The following is a 25317-nucleotide window of genomic DNA, read 5'->3' on the forward strand; positions in this document are numbered from 1 at the left end:
ATGTGACACGGCACCAGATTTAAGTTAGGGTTTTTCAAAATGCTGACACGCCGAGCTCCAAAGGTTTGCCCTCACTGAGCTACATCAACATTGAGGGGAAAGCACATGGTATGTACACAAGAGGGAGCCCAAAGGTATTACCTAGCAGCAGCAATCAGCAATTATATACTCCAGTGAGAGTGTGGCATAATGCTCTGGAGTTAAGAGTTTAATCCCCCAGTCTACCACTTAGTGCTGAAGTACTAAGCAGAGTCAATTGAGATGCCTAAATTTGTGTTTCCCCAGCTACTGAGTTATCGAATCACATTTCCTGATTTAATGAAATATATTAGCATAGTTATAGTGCTCAACAACTAGTAATTCTCTCTCCAGCACCCTAATTTCATAGCAGAAGCACTGGGCCAGAGGTAGGTAAAAGTGACTTGTCCAAGTTTACAGTGTGTGTGTGTGTGTGTGTGTGTGTGTGTGTGTACCCCCGCCCCACAGGCCAGAGTTTTGTTTGCATTTATATCATATCAACCATAAGAATAACCTTATTCAGACAAGAGGCGCCATGTTGTAGAACAGAAGGAAGTGACATAGAGCATCAGAGTTTAGGTTTAAAAAATGTTAAATTTTTGAAATAATTTTATACATAGATTTCCACTTACTTTTGGTAATGATAAGCATATTACAACATTAGGTTTCTTATAACGTTTAAAATCTTCAAAAATGGAAACTCAGTGAAATGTTTAAAACTTCTAGGCTATAAAGAGCATTACATTCTTTAGGCGGCTGCCTCCTGACCCAGTGCAACTAGTTCTTTGTAACAAAAGACAAACTCATTAGCCTGCAGCTACTTCTAAGTGAGGTTGAGTACTGTGTTTTTTCAGTATTTAACTTAAAGGATCTCTGGCCAGCAGACTACAATGTTTGTTTCATAATTGCCGCTGAACTAGGATAGTTTGTTTCCAGATGGTGCCCTTCCTTCAACCTGCACAGTCTCTCCTTGTTCGAGCTATTCCACCCCCGCTGATCCCACTCCCCGCACTCCTATTTTAAGGCCACAGAGAGGAAATCCTAGGGAGGAGACTCCCCCACGCCCCCGTCTCCAGCAATTTTTTGGTGACGTAAGATGTGGGCTGAACCCGAGTCTACTGAGAAAGAGGGAATCACTATTCAAGGGCACTGTATATACAGTCTGGGTCAGCTGCAGCTGGTTACAGCGTTTCTCCATGTGGCAGACGGAGCAAAGCCACAATGCTTTCTCTGCTGGATTAAAGGCAGCCCACAGACCAGAACTTCCACTCCACTACTTAAGATTACATAGGTGGCTTGTCAAATTCGATTGATTAGTGTTGTAAGAAGAAAAAGAAGTTCCTTATTACAGCCTGGATTCAACAGCCCCAAACAAAGATGCAGTTGCCATTAAAGTCACAGATGAACAAACTCCTACACTGATTTTTAAAAGCAAGAATAAGAGCGGCAAGTTTCTGGCTTTGCTTTATCAACAGATGCAAAAGGTATTTTAATGCTTTTATTTTTACTTAAAAATTCTAATGTATGTCAAAAGGCATAATTATTTTACATCTGTCATAGAAATTTCAAAATCTCTTATTAAACAAAGAATTTTGGAATACACTAAAATTTATTTAATCTGGAAAAGTTTTTGTTTTTCAACTTTATGTAAAACCTGGTCATTACGTACTTTATGATTAATGTGTTATTTTTTAATTTAATGATCTTTAGTGACATGCTTATAGATTAATGTATATATGCTGGGTTTCAGAAAACAAGTGCTATAGTGACACAAGATAGAAAATTTAACGTAAAGATTTATGTGTAAGGTTTATATGTTTGGCATAGTGATGAAAAACAAAGGAATACAAACTTAAAGAAAAGTTATACACATTAGTCTTCACATATCTACAGGGTGTGAAGATTTATATACCATTAGATATCTTAAACTACAGCTAAGAAACACAGAAGATATAAAATTAACTGAAAGTCTTTGCAACACACCTCAATTATGGTATAACTAAATGTCAGCAAAAATTCTTGTAATGATTTAAGACAGGTCTATGATATTGTTAAAACTCAAAATTTTAAATATCTTCCCAGGTTTACATGTAACAGTAATTTAACTTGGGTAACAGAAATAAAAACTATTATAACTAAATTAATTAAAAAAGCAAAGTTATCGATACATAACCCTCCTAAAACCTTATAGATTAGGATTGGGGAGAAAAAGAAAAAGTGATATAAGTATTATGTAAGTCAGCATTAACAACAGAAAGTAAAACCCCAAAGATACAGTTACTTAAATACATGGTTAAAAGATAGAAAATATATGAATGTTATATAGAAATAATTTTGGTAACCATAAGCAATGACCTCAGGTACGCATGCTATCATTCTTTCAATATTTCATCTGGGGGCTTTAATTGTATTGTGAGAATTATTAACAATAAATGCCTGGTTACTAATTAGTAAGCTTTAACACCAAAAATACTTGTTATGATTTGGGGATCTTCTGTCCTTTTAAACATTCAAGATACTAACTGTAAGTATCTTCAATAAGCAAATAACAGTAAAGCTAAGATTTCCCCAACTTTTCATGTCCTTTCCGCAAACATTCTTAACTCTAAACACTGGGAAGATCTCTGTGAAATGTGTTTCACAAGAGATTCTGATAAAATTCCCAGCAATACTGGATCTGAAATACTTGACATCTTTTCATCGTTTGCTATGAAAAGTGCAGGACCTCATTAAATCTCAATTCTTACTGAAGCCTGAGGGTAGCATTTAATCTAAAACCCAAAGCACACAGATAGCTAGTCTCTTCCTAGAACACAATACACAATCTGGAAGTTCTTTATCTAAGGTATCTTCAATGCTTCCTAAATTCAAGTTGGCTGCCTCCTGCTGTTTTCAGGGCATGACACAGGCAGCGAGGTGCCTCTATCCGTTTCCCATCTGAAAGGAAGTCAATCCTGCTTATGTCTTCTCTCTACTAGCCGACAATGTAGCAACTATGAAGAGGAAAAAGTACCAATAAAGTTAACACAAAGCATGGAAGACTTTCCCCCAAAAAAACAACCAAGCTAAGACAGATTTAAACTCAAGTATACTGTAACTAATTTATAACATTCTCTGGGGATCTAGGAAAATTTTTAACATACACAGAAAGGTTTTATGAGGTAACACAGATTTATGGATCTTTCACTTTTAAACCTGAACATATGTGGGAAAATATTAAATAAGAGAATGTTTCAGAAAATGTAACAGTAACTGTATTTTTAAAACCAGTTCTTTACCCATGACGTAGCTCAGTCTACTACTTAAAAATTTGGCTCCTTACTCTGTTTTAGATGACAACAAAGTCAGTACACTTTAGTAAGGATAAGGGTGTTGTATTTATTTTTTAAAAATTTTAATTGCCTCCTTTAAATACAAATTGAGGTCAGATTCTCTTATGGTAGACAGTGACTTTGGTTATGATTTCATTGTACAGGAGCCCATACAGAGCTAAAGCAGACAGAATACACCTAAAGGAAGCTAGTGCTATTTTAATTTAGATTCGTATTTTCACATCTTTGTTCTTCTGTGAAAATAAATACTGATGTAAAGTCACAACAGTCTTGGATTATACGCTTAGTTGTTCTAAAAAATCTGTGTCTGGAAGGAACTCAAGCTTTTCAAATAGAATACTGTTCATAAAATTCTACTTGTTTTGAACTTCACACTACTTTCTAAATTTTTCTTGTTTTGATACCTTATTTCATAGCAGATTATGAAAATGATTTTATGATCTAAGAAATGAGAGGACTTGAGCACTAGGACAGTAACCACAGGAGAAATCTGTGCATTTGCCCAGGAGGCTGAGGGCTTCTATTGTACTGCCCTCAGTTTGTTTTATTTATTTTTGCCCTCAGGTTTTAAATTAAACCACATCTGAATTTCATGAATCTGTAAATATAATGAGAAATCTTGCATTGGTTTTTGGTGTGGGTAACTCTATGTAGTAAAGTCCTTTTAAAAATAAAATAGAAGACTCTTAAACTCTAAAAGATCAGAGGCAAAGTATGAAAACAAAAAACAAAGTATTCATCGACGTATGCTTTTGGTGAGCAGTCAGCAACAGAAGGTCTTTAATATACATATGGAATATTATTATGCTCACCCTTACTATCTAAACTATTTTGTTAAAAACCAATAATTCCCCACACTCCAACCATTCTTTATTTTCATTACCCTTCTCCCCTCATTTTGTAAAAAGAAACACAAAGTTATGACTCCTCTGTTGTTATGAATGACCAGGATAAAAACCACGGGTCTAGAGAAGTCACAAGAAGATCTGAATTCCACTTGAGTGTTTTAGCGTCTCCACAACTTTATTCCTTTGCAAAATGGTGTGATGCAAATAGTTAACATGTGCCAAGCAGATATAAATATAGGGGATTGTTGTAATGCTGCTGACAGAAAAAGGAAAGAACGTATTGCCATGTGATGTAGTGGTTAATGAAAAATATGGACCCTGGAGTTTCTGCCTGGGTTCAAATTGTGGCTCCATCTCTTAGGAGCTGTGTGACTCTGGGTGAAGCGCGTAACTTCCGGCTGCCAGTTTCTTCATCTAAAAATGAAGATCATATTAATCTACCTCCGAGGTCTGTAATGAGAAGCAAATGATTTAATACATGTGAAGGGCTTTAAACCATGCCTGGCATTTGTAAGTATGATGGCGTTGTAATTGTCGATAGCAGGCATAAACAACCTGGGCCCTAGCTTCTCCAAGAAATGACACTTGGGTGGAAGCAGAAAAGCTCTGTGTTAGTGTATCCACTGCCATCCTTCCAAAAGAGCAGACAGGATTGCAGTTTACACGAGAGGTGGGCTATACACAGCAGGTGCTGATGACCTGATGGAGGGACACGTTCTCTCTGCTGCTCCTCTTTAGGGAGGTAGCTACAGAGAAAGGGAGAGGCTCCGGTTCTTGGAACTAAACTAGTTCTAATGAAAGTTTCCACAAAACTATAGCATAGAGGACAAGTATTTCTCATCTGCCACAGCAAAAATGAAACATCCCGGGCAAGCACACAGTCAGTGTGTGTGCCACTGCTACCAACCCTCACTGAAGAGCCCGGGAACCTGAGTTCTTGACCTGCCTCCAGCATCACCCGCTTGTGCGGCCCAGGCCTTCACCATGCACTCGGGCCCAAAGAGGTTCTCGACTGGGGTGCTCTCCGAGGCACTTTCCAACTTTAACAACCACACTCAATTCCAGGTAGTTCCTTGCCTTGGTAATGGTTATAGAAAGGTAACATTTTACTAAAAAGCAATTCAGGAGAACCCGAGAACGAACCTGCTGAAATATATATAAGCTTAAAGCATATATAATATTATGGTTGAGAAACACGATACCCACAATAATGACTATACGCATGCTATCATTCTTAAACTTGTCCCCAATCCCAAAAGGACATCCTATAAAACAACAACAACAACAACAAAACGATGCCAAAACTTTCCCATTTTAGATTTACCTAAAAATGTTTATTGAATTTGATAGTTTATAAAGGTATTTAACCAGAGGGCTAATTTAATTGAAACTGCACAGTATAAAAATATAAAACATCGACTAGTAGTCACCTAGTAACTTTAACACTAGTTAGGGAACAATGTTTTAATTAATGCCTTACAAATATTGTGTGCCATTTTAAGAGTTTTCAGGTAGTAAGTGAGCTTTTTAAAAGTCAGAAAAGTCTCTGATTAGGTGCCTCTGCCCACAGTGGGCAATCACTGAGCTGGGAAGAAAAAGCAGGAAGGTGGCACTTGGAAAGGTAGTCTCTGAAACAAACGCGAAGGTACTATGATACTGAACTTAAGAAATTAATAACTTTAATTCTGGTCCAATTTATTATTAGATATTCTTTTTTACATCACTAACTTTAAAAGTAGATTACTATTTATTCCTTTTACTTCTTCCCTTCATTGGCTTGTTTTTTAGAAGGCGTTACACAAGCTCATTTCACAATGAAGGCTTTTATCTGGACCCTAATTGTGCTCCTCTTCCTATTAACGGGCACCGAACACTGTAGAGGAGAGTTCAAAATAAAAAAAATAACCCAGAGGAGATATCCTCGTGCCACAGACAGTAAAGAGGAGGTAAAGAAATGTGCGTACACGTTCCTGGTACCTGAACAGAAAATAACGGGGCCGATTTGTGTCAATACCAAAGGGCAAGATGCAGGCGCCATGAAAGACATGATCACCAGGATGGACCTGGAGAACCTGAAGGACGTGCTGTCCAAGCAGAAGCGGGAGATAGACGTCCTGCAGCTGGTGGTGGATGTGGATGGAAACATTGTGAACGAGGTCAAGCTGCTGAGAAAAGAGAGCCGGAACATGAACTCGCGAGTGACCCAACTCTACATGCAGCTACTACATGAGATTATTCGGAAGAGGGATAACTCACTTGAACTTTCCCAGTTGGAAAATAAAATCCTCAACATCACCACAGAAATGTTGAGGATGGCAACAAGGTACAGGGAGCTAGAAGTGAAATATGCTTCCTTGACTGACCTTGTCAATAATCAGTCTGTGATGATCACTCTGTTGGAAGAACAGTGCTTGCGGATCTTTTCCCGACAAGAACCCCATGTGTCTCCTCCTCTTGTCCAGGTAGTGCCGCGACACATTCCTAGCAGTCATCAGTACACTCCTGGGCTACTGGCAGGTAATGAGATACAGAGGGATCCAGGTGATCCCAGAGATTTAATGCCACCACCTGATCTGCCGACTTCTCCCACCAAAAGCCCTTTCAAGATACCACCAGTAACTTTCATCAATGAAGGTGAGTTACCACTTACTGTTACAAATGGAAGGTGTTAATATGTTTTATAGTTGAGGAAACAATACTCATTTTGGTGAATTATACATAATATTAAAATTTCTATTTTTATTTTCTACTAAGAATTGAAAACTAGATCTCTCAGCTCTAAGACTATAAATAAGTTTTCACTAGCAAAACCCGCCCCAAACTCCAAACCTAGAATTCATCCTAAGATCTCTACCTCTCTTCCTTAATTTCATTCTTTCCTTCGTTCAGTATCAGTCACTGATCTAGGTGCAAAAATAAACCATTCATCTTTGTTTCAGTTTAGTAAGCTCATTGCTAACTCATTTGTATTCAGAGTCAGAACTCCAGTTTTGATCCAAACTATTTATGGGAGTCTAGAGGATAGGAACTTCCTCAGTTACCAGCTGTGTGGCCTTGGGTGGGGAGGCAGAGAATTGCTCCATGCCTCCTTTTCTTCATCTGTAAAATGGAGATAACAACAGTGCCTGGAACTCAGATGTTATAAGAGCCTGTCAACTGGCCTCCATAGCTCCATTTTCTCTCTCCATGAAAATATATTCTACATTGCCAAAAAATTTGTCTTTTTTAACCACCACTTTGATCACATCACACTTCTGCTTGTATGTTCCCCAACTGCAAACTGAAAAAGTCCAATTTGTTTAGCCGGGTAAGACTAATATCCTCAAAAGATCCATCCTACTTCTTTAGCTTTCCTTCTGTTGATTTCCTTTACAAAAACCGCCCGCTTCAATAAAATGGATCAAGTCACTGTCTTCTTACTATTCAAATTATAAGGCCCAGACTAAAAACGGGAAAATAAAATAATAAAATAAAAGTAGCTACTCCTCCTTGAAGGCCCTGTTGACTCCCATAGGCTTGAAGTGATTGCCTCCCTCTATGAATGTCTCTTCTCTTTGTAACACATTTCCCATTAGCTCTTGCATTATCAGTTATCTTCACATGTACACACAGGACCTATACACATCTAAAAAGATGCCTTCCTACTATAAGCTCCTTCCCGATCGATGGGTATTGTGTCTCATTTGCAGATGCTAAATAGATGCTGATTGACTTGATATTACATTCTTATACAGCTTCTTGAAGTTGTGTCATTTCAAAAACCTTCAAGAAAGTACTTTATGCAATTCTATATACTGGATTCATTCAGTAACAATAGGCTAGAGTACCATTAAACTGTGCAAGTGCTGATCATTATTACTATCTCCACCACCTTTGTTTTCCAAAGGAAAGATATGTAAAAAATGATCCACTGAATACAGAAAGAAAAAAATATTTATTTTGTATATTCTTTTAAAAATGTATATATTTTTGTAAGCTCTTAATGTACACAAAATCAGTTGTACATATGATTTATGAATAAACATAATTGAAGTGTGTGGATTTTAATAAACTGGTGGGTGCATAGTTATGCACACATGGAGACAACCGTCATGGAGTATTTTCTGTGGGTGCTGAATGTTAAGTGGATGGCATCACTTAACATTGAATGAATGTTAAGAATGAATACTCACATATTCATATGCTGACACACTAAACATGCTTATCTGAAATGAGATATCAGTTCTAGGTTTTATTATACATTGAGCTGTAGTGCAAGAAAAATCTAGTATTACAGAATTAAATTCCATGCTAGGGATTCAGCATATCAAAAGTCCCATTAAACAGACTTTTGCTTTAATGAAACAGTGATATATATCCCTACTAAACCAATACTTAATGTAAAAAATAAGAACAGGCATAACTTTTTTCTGTTATTATTTGTTGTTATAAGCAAACATTTTTAGTTATTTTATTCTATAAATGTCGGTCTCTGAAATCCAAGGACATATTAATTACACTATAAGAATGTTCAATAGTACACTAATGAATATATAAGAAAAGTGCACAGAATTAAGAAAATGTGTTTTCTTTGTTATTGACCTTGGGTAAGTCACTTTGCCTGTCTCTGTTTACTCATTTGTACAATGAGCATTGGTTGGACTGGATGATTTTAACACCCTTTCTAGTTCTAATATTCTGTGATTCTTATCAACTATAACTTACTACAAGAAACAATAAACTAGTTATTTTCTTTTCTTAATAATGTGCTAAACTCTCCTAATATCCTATGCCAGACTGGAAAATATGCCTAAGCTGTTTGGGTACTTGCACAAAGAATGCAAAGATGGGGGGCTATTGCTGTACTGACATATGCTTCCAATACCAAGAAGCTCAGATTACTGGTGTCTACATGTAGGTTGTACATTATCATTCTAAAGGCTAAATACATCATTTTATGTATTATTTAAAATGTGTCTTAGCCAGTCACAAAAAGTCAAATACGTGTAATTTTATTTTTTTGAGGTACTTAGAAAAGTCAAATTCATAAGGACAAAAGGAAGAATGGTGGTTGCCAGGGGCTCGGTGAGGGAGGGAATGGGGAGCTGTAGAATGGGGCATAGAATTTCAGTTTGCAAGCTGAAGAGAGTCTGGAGATTGCTTGCACAATAATGGGAATGTACTAATGCCACTGAACTGCACGCTTACGAGTGGCTAAGTTGGTAAATGTCATATTATCTATATCTTACCATCATTTTTTAAAAAAGGTTTTTTAATGACAGTCAGTTTTATATTTTCTTTTAAATTGGTCTTTAAAAATTGACAAACTTATTATGAACTTACAGCAAGTAATGGCATAATTTTGTTAGTTCAACATAAATTATCTCCAGGAAAATAACCTTCCCTCTACCTTAAAAACAAAATGTTTGGGAATGACTACACACTGGCAAATTGCCATCAATAAAACTCTTAGCTGTTAATGATATTCAGTGGCTGCACGTTAGGTCAGTCTTTTATAGAAGAAAACATCACTCTTTCACAAATGGTAGCATTATAAAAAATAAGTTTACTCCTTACAGGTAAAGGGAGTTGGGAGTTTCTCTACAGTGTGTTAGAGCATAGACCTAAAAGTCAAGAACCTTGGATTCGGGCAAGGCTTTTCTGAGACCTGGCTGCCCCTTTTGTAAAAGATATTGTTGTGATGATTAAATGAAATGAATCATGTGAAAAAAATGATTTGTGTGTGGTCTGACCATCACTGATTATTAACTTTTGTGGGTGCACTTCTCTGTATGTGCTGTGCCATGACATGTAAAGGGATATAAAAGGTGAGCTTAAAAAAGTTAAACTTGAAAAAAATAATTAGAAACTAAAAATATGCTGTTAAGTGCATAATAAGCTAATTTTCAATGATTTAAAATGTTTCTTATTCGTAAATTTTAAAGATGCAATTGGTTTTAGTGGAATACTTATATTAACAGTTAAAACAAAAAAACTAAAGAAGTCTGGTTAATAAGCAAAGGGCCCATCCTACATAATAAAAGGCTAATTTGCAAATCGACTGAACAGTGGAACAACCAGTCACTATGACATGCACTGACCACCAGGGGGCAGACGCTCATCGCAAGAGTTGCCCCCTGGTGATCAGTGCACTCCCACAGGGGGAGCGCCACTCAGCCAGAAACCAGGTTCACGGTTGGCGAACACAGCGGAGGTGGCAGGAGCCTCTCCCGCCTCCGCAGCAGCACTAAGGATGTCTGACTGCTGGCTTAGGCCAGCTACCCTCGGGGAGAGCACACCTAAGCTGTCAGTCAGACATCCCCTGAGGGCTCCCGGACTGTGAGAGGGCACAGGCTGGGCTGAGGGAACCCCCCCCCCCCCAGTGCACGAGTTTTGTGCACTGAGTCTCTAGTTAGAATATAATTCTATTAACTAGTTATGAAAAACAATAGGTTAAGTTCTTTAATAATTTGAAAAATAAAAGCCCAGGTTGGTAACTGCATTTTGAATTTAAAGATTAATAAACAAAGTAAATCATATTATTACAAGAAAGAATCTATTATCACTTTAGCAAGTATCTGCCTCAAACTTCCCATTCCAGAAATGCTGTCAAATATATGTACCTTATACTTAACTCACAACCCAATTAAAGAGTTTACCTTTCAAAAGATTTTACTTGCTTAACAATTATCTGAAAGCTCTAAATTGGTGGGTGTTTTTTTGTGTGGTTTTTTTTTTTTTTGTCCTGTTTCTTCTATCACAAAGAGAACAGTATTTGGACAAAGTAATGAGAAATTTAAAAACAAAAAGGGCAGGAGTCTCCTTTTAACTTAGGTAATTAGTTTGTAGAAAAAGGGCAGGTATGTTAAAGTTGATTCCTAGCACAAGTGCTATTCAAAGTATGACATCTTTTTTTAAAAAAATCTTTACCTGAGGATATGTTTCCATTCATTTTAGAGGGAGAGAAAGGGAGAGGAAAGATAAATCAGCTGCTTCCTGTACACACCCAGTCCGGAGATGGAACCCGAGACCTTCCAGTGTACAGGAAGGTGCACCAACCCACTGAGGCACCTGGCCAGGGCTGAAATCTTTTATTTAACCCTTAGAGTGCCAACCAATATCCTAGGAACTATGCTAAAATTGCCAAGGCATTTTTGCTGATTTTACAGCAATTTAGGAAAAAAATTATGAATTGCAAGTAAATGAAGTTACTTACATATTCAATGTCTTCCACAAAATCGTCATTTTCACAGCAAGAATTGACATATTTAGCAATATCATCATCACTAATAAAAGCAGACTTAGAACTGGACACTGCAGGAGGAGCGCAATTGCGCTCCCCGGCACTCTAGGGGTTAACCCACTGCTTTGTTCAAAATATGGGTTCTTCATGAGACATACTCACTGGGAAATTACAGGTCAATATTTTTCTTTCTATGAATCAGATCTACTAACTGGAGTTTGTTAGCCCTGTACAAACTTTAATCATCAAAAAAACTGAGGAGGAAGAGACTGGTCCCTCAAATTCCATATACAGAATTCCAGTTTCTTGCCTAGAAAAGAATCAAGTTGTGTGTCATGGAAGATGAAGAATATCACAAGATTATTCAATACAAGAAATGGGTTAATAAAATTCCTATTTTAAAACAAAGGTACTTCTATACCCATTAAACCACTATGAATAAATTCCTAAATCATGTCAATTAATTTCTGATAATATTCAAATGAACAAGTTATACTTGATCTCTCAAAAAGAAAACTGGTCCTTCTACTAGTCATTTAAGAATTCCCACTCTGTACTGTTTTTTACAGTACAGAGAAAGTAGTAAAATATGTATTATAAGAATGATTTACAACCTTATTCTAGAGCAGAAAGTAAATGAGATATGTAAGTAATAATGAGAAACTATTTCTGCCAAGATCAACAGTGCACAGATTAATGGCTAAGACAGATTAATGGTTTATTTATAAAAAAAATATAAACAAATACTAAATTCTTATATTTACTATCTTTACTGAGGAGAAAAAAGGTAACAATAAGCACTACTTTTATTAATTTTATCCACATGTACTGGAGAAGAATTAACTAATTTTTCCTGAGCCTCTCTTTATATCAAATAAGTCTAACAGGCATCCACCTTGTAAATATGAAGCCCACTGAAAAATTCTGGGTTGAAAATCATTTTAAATTTGCACAAATGGAAGTCTTGTCAAATCAAAGCTGGATTTAGAAAACCCAGAACTCTTTGATTTGCTTCAATATCCAAGGGCATATTAAATAGCAGAAAGAAAAAGGTAATTTATAAATGTTCTGTCAACATTCAAAACCTTGGTATTTCTAAATATTTTATAGCATTGCCCTGGCTGCTTTGGCTCAGTGGACCGAGCATTGGCCTATGGACTGAAGGGTCCTAGGTTCGATTTCGGTCAAAGGCATGTACCTCGGTTGCAGGCTTAATCCCCTGCCCTGGCCGGGGCGTATGCAGGAGGCAACCAATGGATATGTCTCTCTCTCACATCAATGTTTCTCTCTCTGTCTCTCCCCATCTCTCCCCATCTCTTTCACTTCTCTGAAAATCAATGGGAAAATGTCCTTAGGTGAGGATTAACAAAAAAAAATAATGATAAATCTCTTACAGCATTTCAAATAACCTCATGAAAGTCAAAGTCATGAATATATACTTAAATATAAACTGTCCAAACTATACTCCAATGCATGCAGAGTAAATATTTACAAAGATGATATTCATGAACTAAACAATACAAAGGAAACTAAGCAAATTTCGGAAATGAGAGAGGTATGTGTACTGCAACAAAAACACTTCATGCAGACAGTAATCACACCACTAACAGGTTTTAAGACAAGAAACTCTGTCTGACCACTCTGAGTGACAACCTAGAAACCCTGGCTAACTTTGGAAATAACCATGCTGACTACTTCTAAACTGAAAGAACACGTTTCAGCTCCAGTGTCCACCTCACGGGCTCTCAGTGGCACCATCAGTCACTCCTACTAGAGGCACGCCAAACCCGGAACTCCTCTGTGACACGGAGCCCTCCCCTCTCCGCCTCAGCACATGACTCATGTGTGGCCTTGATCAGACTTCCTACCTCCACCAGCCTAACTACTAATCCATCTTTGAAACTCAGCTCCGATTTAGGAAGACTCTGATCTCTTCCCTAAAAATCTGGGTTAGCTACTTCTTAGCTAGTGATCCCATGTGCATAACTGTGCACAACCTGGATGTATAACTCCATCAAAGCACTTGCTATGCTGTAGCGAATTCTCTCTTTACTTGCCACTTCCCCACTTTCCCACTACACTCTATGGCTGTTTCTTTCTTTTTTTTAAAAAAAAAACACTATACTTTATTGATTTTTTACAGAGAAGAAATGAGAGGGATAGAGAGTTAGAAACATTGATGAGAGAGAAACATCGATCAGCTGCCTTCTGCACACCTCCTACTGGGGATGTGCCCTCTATGGCTATTTCTTTACCGCTTGAGCCAAAACAGTTTCTAGCCTATAGCAGAAGCAGCAAAGACATTTCTGGAAAAATTAATGCAGAACTGAGGAAACCACTGTGGCTTTTTTTCATTTAATTCAACAAATATTTGAGTGCCTAAGTGGGTTGAAACTGCTGATACACAACCAAAAGATACAGTTCGTGCCCATGGGAACTTCCATGAATATATAAATGAATATGTTACCATGCATTACACAAAATAATCTAAGAATGGACTTGGAAATCATACTTCACTTTTCCTTCCATTTCATTCCCACATATGAAATTTAAATTATCTAAATTTCATCCTATCTGAAATACAACTTCCTACCTTTCTCTGACTTGACTACAATGCATGTTTCTGTAATGTGACGTAGCTCATATGTGACTAGCAAAAGGGAGAATAGCCCTGGCCAGGTTGGCTCAGTGGATAGAGTGTCAGCCTGCGGACTGAAGGGTCCCAGGTTCGATTCTGGCCAAGGGCACATGCCTGAGTTGTGGGTTTGGTCCCCAGTAGGGGGTGTGTAGGAGGCAGCCGATCGATGATTCTCTCCCATCATTGATGTTTCTATCTCTCTCTCTCATTCTTCCTTCCTCTCTGAAATCAATAAATAAACATTTTTTTTTTAAAAGGGAGAATAATATCAGTAAAACAAAGGGGTCATTTTGGTTCATATGGGATTTTCCCAAGCATTTCATCAGTTTTATGCCACAAGTTAACTGCAACTGATGACAAAGTATGCTAACAGCTAACACTGGCTGTTATTTTCAGTGCATGATTTTGCAGAACATGGATTTTTCAGAAATACAATATTTTGCTACAATAGAAATTTCTACTGCTACAGTAGAAATGACTGTGTGTTCATCTTTGAACAGCCACATTAAATCTATAAATTAAATAAGCATATATTTATTAAATTATTAAATACTTATATTATTAAATAAGCTATTACTATGTGTCAAGGTTAGAAAGGAGAAAAGGAGAGAACTAACAGTTACTTATAATGACTACTTTAAGTGTTGTATCAAAAGGCTCTAATAGCCCTGGCTAGTTTGTCTCAGTGGTTAGATCCAAAAATGTGGGTATCACAAGTTCATGAGTCAGATATTCTACAAATGATTTTACAAAATGTTTTGTCATTTGAAAAGACATGAAGAACTTATCAGTGAGTTAAAAAATGAGAGATTCCATAAAACTCTGAAATATAACAGCACGTCAGAGCATGGACTCTGGGATGAGAAAGAAACAGTTTTAAGTCCAGGGTTTACTACCATATTTGATACGGGACCTTAGTCTATAGTAAACTGTCTCATCTGTAGAACATCTGTAAACTATCACAGGGTCATTGTGTAGATTAAATTTAAAGATTACTATTAGTCATAAAATCGATACAACTCTTTAGAAAGGCACACTGCCAACATTCCTGAAATGTATTCTCACGGACTATTTGTTGCATAGGAGGAAAAGTTAGAAGATTTTATAAGTTTGGGAAACTATGGTTTATTTCAGGGCTTTTCAGTATTTAAGGTGTGAATGTACAGTGTGAGTTTCCAAAAGGCTAATGGAACATTCAACAATTCTAAAACTCATCATGGCATGCTGTTTTTTACTATTTCAAAGAACTAGTGTATTCCACTGAAATCAAATTTTAAAAACAGTAAACTGGGGCCTATGTGGAACTGTAGAAGTTTCACACTCTCCTGATCCAGTAGATCAATCCCACAACATTTTTTATAAGAAAATATGAAAAAATGAAACCTAAGAAGACACTTTGTGAAATGTTATTTCTCACAGCAAAAATCAGATAAAACCTCAATGTCCAATGTCAGCGGAATAAATAATATGTCAGCATCATAAGTACCTAAATGCAGACTATGGAAATGCTTGTTAAAATAAAAAGACAGAATCCAACGTTCTGTATGTGTTATGATGATAACAGTACAAAACCGTGTGTATATGCACAAAGACTTGCAAGAATTGTGGGAAATGACACAAGTTAATGTTCTGGAGAGTGGGGCTTGTGCTAATCCTTTTACTTAGTTTTTAACTTTTATAGCATTGTGTATACAATAGACAAAAAGTGGTTTCTGTAAAGAAAGATACAAAGGTAAGGCTCCTGATTAAAAACTATTTTAATATGGCTGTTTTCTCATTAAGTTTCCAGCCAATCAATAATATTTTACTTACAGGTCCATTCAAAGATTGCCAGCAAGCAAAAGAGGCTGGCTACTCAGTCAGTGGAATTTATATGATTAAACCCGAAAACAGCAATGGACCACTGCAGTTATGGTGTGAGAACAGTTTGGACCCTGGGGGTTGGACTGTTATTCAGAAGAGGACAGATGGCTCTGTCAACTTCTTCAGAAACTGGGACAATTATAAGGTAAGTCAGTGAATCAGACAAGAGGACAGTAGCCATTCCATAAATTAGACACACAGGTAAAAAAAATAACTATCCATGTTTTTCGTTAGTGACGTTTGTCAAAAAAGATGATTCTCATCTCTAGTTTTAAAGTAAAAATTAAAACATAAAAAGGAAACTGAAGATGCATTTTAAAATGACCCCTTTCCATCTGGATGACTCATACATAATATGTAAGTGGTTCTTTGCAAAGACTTCTCCTAATTCCATTTTCTAAGGCAATGACTGCTTGTTTACAACCACATCTGTACCCATCATCAAGTATATTTAAGCAATAATATAAAGTATAGGACTTTAAAAAAATTACCCCTTTTCTAGGACTAATTACCTCTGATAAGCCATGCTAATGCTTTTTTTTTTTTGAGTGGTATATATTTTTTAGTTTAAGGATGGCAGATGGTAGAAACTATTATTTTCTAGATGGTTAATAATTCAGTCAAAACTGTGAAATGACATGTGATTATTTATTCTTAGGTGATATTTTACTGGCAGCTAAAAATGAGACATTAATATATCCATGTCAGAAGTATAAATTATTAAACAAATACTAATTAGAAAAATGAAATTCTGCAGCACAACCTCCTTGAAAATACATTTAGTGTTAAGATAAGGTTTGCTGAACTTAAACGCAATGGGAAGTGCTTACTGAAATGGGACAGTTATTTTTTCAAACATTAATCTACAATTTTTCAAAGGGGAAACTTTGGAGATTACTATTTGATCTTCTTATATTTACTTATAATAGAGCTAAAGAAGATTATTTGTTCTAAGAGATACTATCACTTTTATAGAATGATCATAATGTTAGATATCCTTTTGTTTGACTATGGTGGGGACAGTATATACTTTTAGGAAAAAATTAGCTCTTTGTATAATGAGAGCTATCAGGAACCTGTTTCAAGGATCTGGGTATTTCATTAGTTAATGTTTCTAGCAGCTCTGAGTCACTTTTATTCTCTTTTGCCTTTGTCTTATTTGTAGGGTTTGAAACTAGCTGTGCAAACAAATACTACTGACAAATTAAGAGAAAGCAAAACAAAACTAAGTGACTATGTGGGGGCTCATAAAGATTCGGTGACCTACTAAAATGGAATTTCACATTACCACTTAAATGGCCAATATCATTATGCTCAACCGTTTAAAACGTATCTATTAAAACATGTACTATCACTACACTTATTTATGTACTCATGCTCTTTCTTAATGAACAGAAAGGGTTTGGAAACATTGACGGAGAATACTGGCTTGGATTGGAAAATATTTACATGCTTAGCAACCAAGATAATTACAAGTTGCTGATTGAATTAGAAGACTGGAGTGATAAAAAAGTCTATGCAGAATATAGCAGCTTTCGCCTGGAACCTGAAAGTGAATTCTATAGACTGCGCCTGGGGACTTACCAGGGAAACGCAGGGGACTCTATGATGTGGCACAATGGTAAACAATTCACCACACTGGACAGAGATAAAGATATGTATGCAGGTGGGTAGGAAAAAAGCTGATGTGCATTCTTTGTAGAATCACCACTTTCTGTGCATGAAATAGAACCTGTCAGTAAAGTGTACACCACTAAAAATCTTTCTAGAAAGGTCATTTTGGACTCAGTCAAAAGGAATATAATCTGGAAAGGAACAGCTTTAGAATTTCTTCTATAAGGCAGCGATTTTCAACCTTTATCATCTCATGGCACACATAAATGAATTATTAAAATTCTATGGCACACCAAAAAACATACACTTTTGGCCAATCAGACAAAAAATAGGGATAATTTTGATTCATTCACACCGGACAGCTATTGTTGTATTGGCTGCTGTCATTTTGTTATTTGACAATCTAAGGGAAAAGAGATCAGTGCCCCTGACTAAAGAATCAGGTACTGCCTTTTTAAAAATTCTTGCAGCAACTGGTTGAATATCACTGCTATAAAGAAATCTCAATGCATGACCTCTGTGAAGAAGGTTCTGTTGGTCTAAGTTGGAGGGACTGGAAATGGAAAACAAAACAAAAAGGTATTCATCTTGAAATAAAATTGTCAACTGCCTAAAATTCATAACAGACACTAACTGGATACCTCCCATGTGCCAGGCTGGTGCTGGGGACACAGCAGTGAATAAAGTTCCTGCCCTTTGGAGCTTACGAGGGAGACAAATGACTTGCCAGATGGTAACAAGTACTCTAAGAAAAATGGAACTCAGAAAGGGAAAAGAAAGTAATAGGAAGCAGGGGATGGGGTAGGTGCTCTTTTCTGTGAGGTGGCCAAGGAAGGTTATTGTGAGAAGTTATTTCTGAATAAAGAACTGTAGGGAGTGAAGGAAGAAGCCACTTGGGTATATGGGGAAAGGCATTTCTTAGCAAAGGGGAACAGCAAACAATTGCGACATGTAAAAAAGGAACAAAAACGAGCTTTATTCAGAGGGGAAATTAATATTCTTCTCAAAATCAATTAGGCCACCCACATAAGATAATTTTTAATTTAATTTTCATATATTTTTTGCCTCCTTAACCCAGGTTTGGGGGGGAGATATCACCCCCCAGAATTGATATATATTTCTGTTCAGCTGTATCCTGGAAAACAGCCTTTTTTTTTTTCTCACATAGGCAAGAGAGGAAAAAAGGATGAGTGAAATAACTATAATGTATGCATTTTTTTATAGAAACCCATTTAACTGACAGTCATACTGTTTTATATTATTTCTGAGAATTCAATTTCCCCCAAACTTTACTCTCTTTAGCAACTTCCTATCTTCCCTTCCAATCTCTCTCTTATATGCAAACAATACTTGCATTTTATTTACCCTGCTACTTGGAAAATTAAATCACTTAACAACAACAACAACAACAAAACAAATCCTAAGCAAGCAGAGGGCAAGATAAGAAAGTTCCAGTGATCTTGCATGTACTTAATATTTAAGCAACAGTAACAGAATAAATGAAGAAACAAAATTATGAAGATAAAGGCTAATGGAAATCAGTAAGGAAAATGTACTGTTCCACAGATAGAGTTAGTTAGGTTCTGGATGGTGTGCAGAGTACCACACTTAGAAGAAACTTACTCTGATAACTCTCTTTTTCCCTCAAAGGAAACTGTGCGCACTTTCATAAAGGAGGCTGGTGGTACAACGCCTGTGCTCATTCTAACCTGAACGGAGTGTGGTATCGAGGAGGCCACTACAGAAGCAAGTACCAAGATGGAATCTTTTGGGCCGAATACCGAGGCGGGTCATACTCCTTGAGAGCAGTTCAGATGATGATCAAGCCTATTGACTAAAGGGAGACAGTCTACAACTTAAATAGCACTCTGTATTTTTCAGTCCCTGAAAATGTACATTTTATGCGTATAGTATTTTGCACAATTCATTTCTACAGATATAGTTTTTTAAACAAATTTTACCGTACCTATAAAAGAGAATTTATGAGTATGGTTTCATTTTCCCTCAATATACAGCAGAATATTATTAGTTTCCATAATCTTAGTTACTTTAAAAATTACAATGATAAGTATGGGCAAGGCTTGTTTTGTACAATGTAAATATTTGCCACAAAGTAAAACAAACTTCAGATTTTAAATCAAAATGGAATACATGTTTGACATCCATAACCATTTATTTAAAAACTTTATGAGATTTTTCTTACTTCCAATGAAAAGATATTTTTAAAGATTTCAGTCAAGTTATACATTTTATTTATAAAAAATAGATAGGAGCCCTGACCAGTCTGGCTCAGTGGATACAGCGTCGGCCTGCGGACTCAAGGGTCCCAGGTTTTATTCTGGTCAGGGGCATGTACCTTGGTTGTGGGCACATCCCTAGTGGGGGGTGTGCAGGAGGCAGCTGATCGATGTTTCTCTCTCATCGATGTTTCTAACTCTCTATCCTTCTCCCTTCCTCTCTGTGAAAAATCAGTAAAATATATTTTTAAAAATAGACAGGAAATTAGAGAAAACTCTAGTTTTGCCAATAAAAAATACATTTTGCATTAAATAAAAGCTATTTCAAATGGAATCTGTGCCTTTCACATGAAATAATTAAGTCTAAATTTGTAACAATATTATTTTATGCCAATTTCCCAAAAGAATTAAGTGACCCATAGTATTAAAATATATTATTTTAAAACAAAAAAAAATAAATGTAGACAATATTTAAATGGTCAATTTACAGAAACAGAAATATACAAATACTTTTTTTTGTATTATCTTCATATGATTTGCTGGACAAAATCTCCTGAAGTGCATTTTATGTTGTTATATTAGTAAGATACTAATATTATACAAATGCAGAACATTTAATGAGCCAATGGTCTAACAGAGATCTAAATTATATTTATAAACTAGAGGCCCAGTGCACGAATTTCATCCACGGGTAGGGTCCCTATGCCTGGCCAGTGATCAGGGCCAATCTGTGGGGCAACTGGCGGGGTGATGGGGGGCCCCTGCTGGCACCTGCCGTGGCTGGCCTGGAGCTGCCTGCTCGCCGGCCCCACCACCCCCGCTGCCGCCGCCAGTTGAGGCCTGCAGGCCAGGGGCAGCTCCTGTGTTGCGCGTCTGTCCCCTGGTGGTCAGGGGGCGTCATAGCAACCAGCTGTTTGGTTGATTTGCATATTATGCTTTTATTATATAGGATACTTTCCCTCTCTAACTTACTGAACCTTACTATTTGGAAATATCCTGCTATTCAAGTCAGGAAGCTTGGACAGCTTTGCAACAGTACTGCATACTTACAGGTAAGACTAAAACAACTGTAAGAACTTTAGGTGTTCCCCCAATACAGAGATTCTGAGATTCAACTGCTTCAGAGCAGAATCCACAGGGGTTTGGATAGTCCAAATCATTAATTCCATTTTATAATGTGTATGTCTTTAACTCATCTTTGCAACAACTTTATCACCAACCTTCTGAAACAACTTCCTTCCAAAAACATGTCCATGGCTTAGAGCTGACCTTCCCTTAATTTATTTGTGAACTACTAGCAAGATTTTAGAGAAATCTCATCAGACTTCTGCTCAAACAAAAAGAAAATCCAATCAGAACTAAAGACTATCATTTTTTTGAACAACTTAAGTCCACTAAAACATGACCAATGTTTTTCCTCTGGCACATCTCAAAATAAAACTTCTGGAGAGAAGGTAAGAGAACATTAAAACCTTTTTGTGGTATTATTCTTTATTTTACCTATTCCTCTTAGAATGGTTTTCAAGGCCCTCCCCACCATCCCCAGAACTCCCCCCACCCCTGAAATATCTGCTATAAGATTTCTGGGAGGAATTAGATATCTAATTGTTATATCAAATGTTAGTTAAATAATACTTCACTAGGGTATTTCATTTTTTGACACAAATGTAGCATATCATGTGAACATCCAAAACTCAATCAAAGCAAGTCTTACAGAATTTTCACAGAAGAGGAATATTAGTAACACTAGAATGATGTCAAAGTCAACCAACAAACTAGAAAACTGGGCTGAATGTTAGACTGCCTTGGCTGCTGGGCCTTCTCCTCTCCTTCGGAGAGCTGACACAGCTCTGTTCCGGAGTGTCCGGAGAGCTAAGGACAACGTATGCGAGTGAGCTCCTTGAGAGGAGGGAACAAGAAGCAGTGTTATGTAAGGACTGAGGGTAGGTTCTAAAGCCCAAACTGCTTGCATTTGCCCAACTCTACCATCTACTAGCTGGGCTACCCTGGCCAATTTATATATCTTGCCTCAGTTTTCTTATCTATAAAATGGGGATAACAACAGTACCTTGCCTAGACCACATGATTTAGTGTGAAAATCAAATGACATAATACATGTGGCAAAACATTTAGAATAATGCCTGACACAGTATGGACTCAGTGGACTGTAGCTATCAGGTTACCACTCATCTACGTACTTTCTGTAATACTTATTATGGTGACTTGCATAGAGTAAGTGATCAATACATGTGCTAAGAGAAATAATATCCAAGTTTTCAGGCACAAAATTACACTGGCCTATGATCTTCATTATAACCTAATAGAGCTATGTCAGCTATTATGGCAGATAGGAAAAAGACTGAACCATAAAAAAATAAAAATAAAAATTAAGGCAAGAATAGCCATAGTAGGAATTTCAGCCTAATGGGGATCTTTTGTTGTTGTTTTTTTAATTCTCATCCAAGGGTATGTTTTTCATTGACTCTAGAGAGAAAAAAAGGGAGAGGAATAGAGACAGAGAAACATCGACTGGTTGCCTTCTGTAAGCACAATGACGTGGGGATTGAACCTGCAACTCAGGTAACATGCCTTTGATGGGGAATCGAACTCATGAACCTTCCATCCACGGTTGATGCTCTAACCCAGCCGTGGGCAAACTACGGCCCGCGGGCCGGATCCAGCCCGTTTGAAATGAATAAAACTAAAAAAAAAAAAAAAAAAAAAAGACCGTACCCTTTTATTTAATGATGTTTACTTTGAATTTATATTAGTTCACACAAACACTCCATCCATGCTTTTGTTCCGGCCCTCCGGTCCAGTTTAAGAACCCATTGTGGCCCTCGAGTCAAAAAGTTTGCCCACCCCTGCTCTAACCACTGAGATATACAGGCAAGGGCCTAACGAAGATCTTATGAGAGAGTCGACAGGTTGCCTATGTGGCAGGAAAGGCCTAGTAGCTAGCTACTTCACAGGTTACCTGGAATAAAAACGTGGTTGCCTTACCTTCAATAAGACTGAGCTATAACTTTGGAGCTGGCTTACCGACTTTTTTTTAAAAAAATTTTATTTTATTTTATTGCTTAAAGTATTACAAAGAGTACTACATATGTCTCCCCCCCCCCCCCCGCCGCCCTTGACAATCCCCTGGCCTCCCCTACCCCCCCAGTGTCTTATGTCCATTGGTTATGCTTATATGCATGCATACAAGTCCCCGAAAGACTCTTTATGTCAGTTACTCTTAATAAATGAAATGGGGCTTATCCTAGAAAGGATTTAGACTCTGCCATTCTCAGTGAGAGGCCATCAATGCCTAGGAAACTTGGCATCTGTGAAGTCGACTTTTAAAACTTGAGATTTTGGATAATGCCAATATTAGACACGACCTTGAAATTTAGTTAATATCTATAAATAAACATATCCTTAGGTTTCAAGCCTGGTAGAGTATAAAGACCAAATTTTCGATCTAATGTTCACTTGAGAGTTATGATATGAGAATGCTAATTCTTCTAGCATTATTGTTCTTAGGTCTCCTCCTGGTAATAATATAAAAAGCCTGTAAGAACTTCTGCAATCATGAAAATGTTTTAAATTATTTGTAAATGTAATGTAATACTATTTTTATATACTTAATAGTAAGTTAAAGATTATTACACCCTAACATGTTTTTAGTCTTTTATTTTAGGGTCTATGAAAGATAACCAAGTAAGAAAGGATTGCTTCCACTTATAATGCCATAATCCCACCCTCTACCTCCAAAAAAGCCATCTAAAAATAAGCTCACTTTTCAATTTTATCAGTGGGGTTAACAGTTATTATGTTGTAGTTCTATAAATAATTATAAGGAAGAGTAAAGAATGAACTGAAAGTTTCAATCTACATACAGCTGCCAAAATATTGATATAATTTCATATTGTTTTTCTTGAACTATAAATGAATTACTTAAAATGCATATCTTTATAAGTCAATTTAACCTCTCTTGTCTAAGTTTCTCCACTTGTAAAATATGAATAATATCACTTACCTTATAAATTGTTAAGAACTAATTTATGTAAGTACACAGCATCAGGTATATAGTATTAAATACTGAATAAATGTTAATTATTAAGATTTTTATTATTTCCCGATTGGTGTGTCTCAGTGGTTGAGAATCAATCTATGAACCAGGAGGTCACGGTTCGATTCCCAGTCAGGGCACATGCGGTGTTGTGGGCTCAATCCTCAGAAGGGAGTGTGTAGGAGGCAGCCGATCAATGATTCTCTCTCAATATTGATGTTTCTATCTCTCTCTCTCCCTCTCCTTTATACTCTATGAAATCAATAAAGATATCTTAAAGGAAAAGATTTTTATTATTAATCTCCAATTTTTTGCTTAAAAAAATTACAAATTATTGAAACATCAACAGTTGGAAGCACCACTGGCAAAGCTGCTGGAGCTTGGGAATCACATTATATTTATGACTGAGATGCAGTACTGTATAGTTGCTATGCATTATTATTTTTTTAAAGAGATAGGCTCTTAAAGAAAAATATGAACACAGGAAAGAAATTAATGCAACCCCACCTCCAGCCTTTTTATATCATAAGCTAATGAGTGATCTAAAATAAACTTCAGAAATTATGTATACCATTAAAGAATGTTAGAGGAATTTTAAATATATAAAAAGAATAAGAGATCAACCAAAGGACTTGTATGCATGCCTATAAGCCTAACCAATGGACACAGACAATAGGGGAGTGAGGACATGAGTGGAGGGTTGGGGGGGGGGGGGGAAACAGGGGGATAAGGACACATGTAATAATTAATAAAGAAATTAAAAAGAAAAAGAAAACTGGCAGGAAAACAAAACAAAATGAAAAGAATAAGGGTAAAAACGGATATAAGTGAGGTAATGGAAAACGGGGATGTGATTCTGGCCAGAGAAAAAGCTAGGCGAGCTGCCATTTGGTCAGAGCGCATTCTCAAGATTCAAAAGAAAACGCCTGAGCGCGCTCGGCTGCTGTTCTCGAATACAACATGTAATCCACTGAGAAGGATAAGGTAAAGCCATCCATGGTGTGCATTACCCACAAACCAAACCACAGACAAGGAAAATGGAGTGACACTCTTGAAATACTGAATGCCAGTGACATTTTTTAACCATCAGGCATTTTTGAGATCAGTTCAGAGCCTTTTGTACTTTCCACCAAGTACGATTCTACCATAGAGGAAGGAGAAAAAAAACACACCTCAATACTCATAGAGCTGCAGAAAGCTTTGGACTTTGTTGAAATTACCTGCATAAAAATATGAATGCAAAGCTATTATTTTTGAAAATATTTGTACATTGGTTAATAGAAGTTTCTAAAACGAATGTAAACTAAAGAACCATATTTTACTGGGAGATCAAGATAGAAAGAAACTACTGAAAAATAAAAGGATCAGATAAAACCTGAAGTTCCTTTTAAGTTTAGGCATGCTTTAAACATTCCATTGGCTAAGATGAGGACACCTCAAACAAGGCCTGGCAATGACATGTATGTACCACTTCCATGAAACAGGAGATAG

The 25317-nt window shown here is 36.7% G+C and overlaps 2 protein-coding genes across 6 annotated transcripts in view; one reads left to right on the forward strand and one right to left on the reverse strand.

Annotated features, from left to right (window-relative positions):
* The window catches only part of RALGPS2 (Ral GEF with PH domain and SH3 binding motif 2), a 122169-nt gene that overhangs the window by 27345 nt on the left and 69507 nt on the right, over positions 1-25317 (reverse strand). The gene's annotated exons all lie outside the window — the stretch shown is intronic.
* Positions 1177-20239, forward strand: ANGPTL1 (angiopoietin like 1). The gene is made up of 5 exons (XM_059673731.1): positions 1177-1502; positions 5987-6832; positions 15873-16066; positions 17317-17587; positions 19186-20239. The coding sequence occupies exons 2-5, from the start codon at positions 6013-6015 to the stop codon at positions 19371-19373; spliced, it is 1473 nt and encodes a 490-aa protein (XP_059529714.1). The 5' UTR covers positions 1177-1502; positions 5987-6012; the 3' UTR covers positions 19374-20239.

The sequence above is a fragment of the Myotis daubentonii genome, chromosome 18 (genome assembly GCF_963259705.1).
Source record: "Myotis daubentonii chromosome 18, mMyoDau2.1, whole genome shotgun sequence".
Classification (NCBI taxonomy): domain Eukaryota; kingdom Metazoa; phylum Chordata; class Mammalia; order Chiroptera; family Vespertilionidae; genus Myotis; species Myotis daubentonii.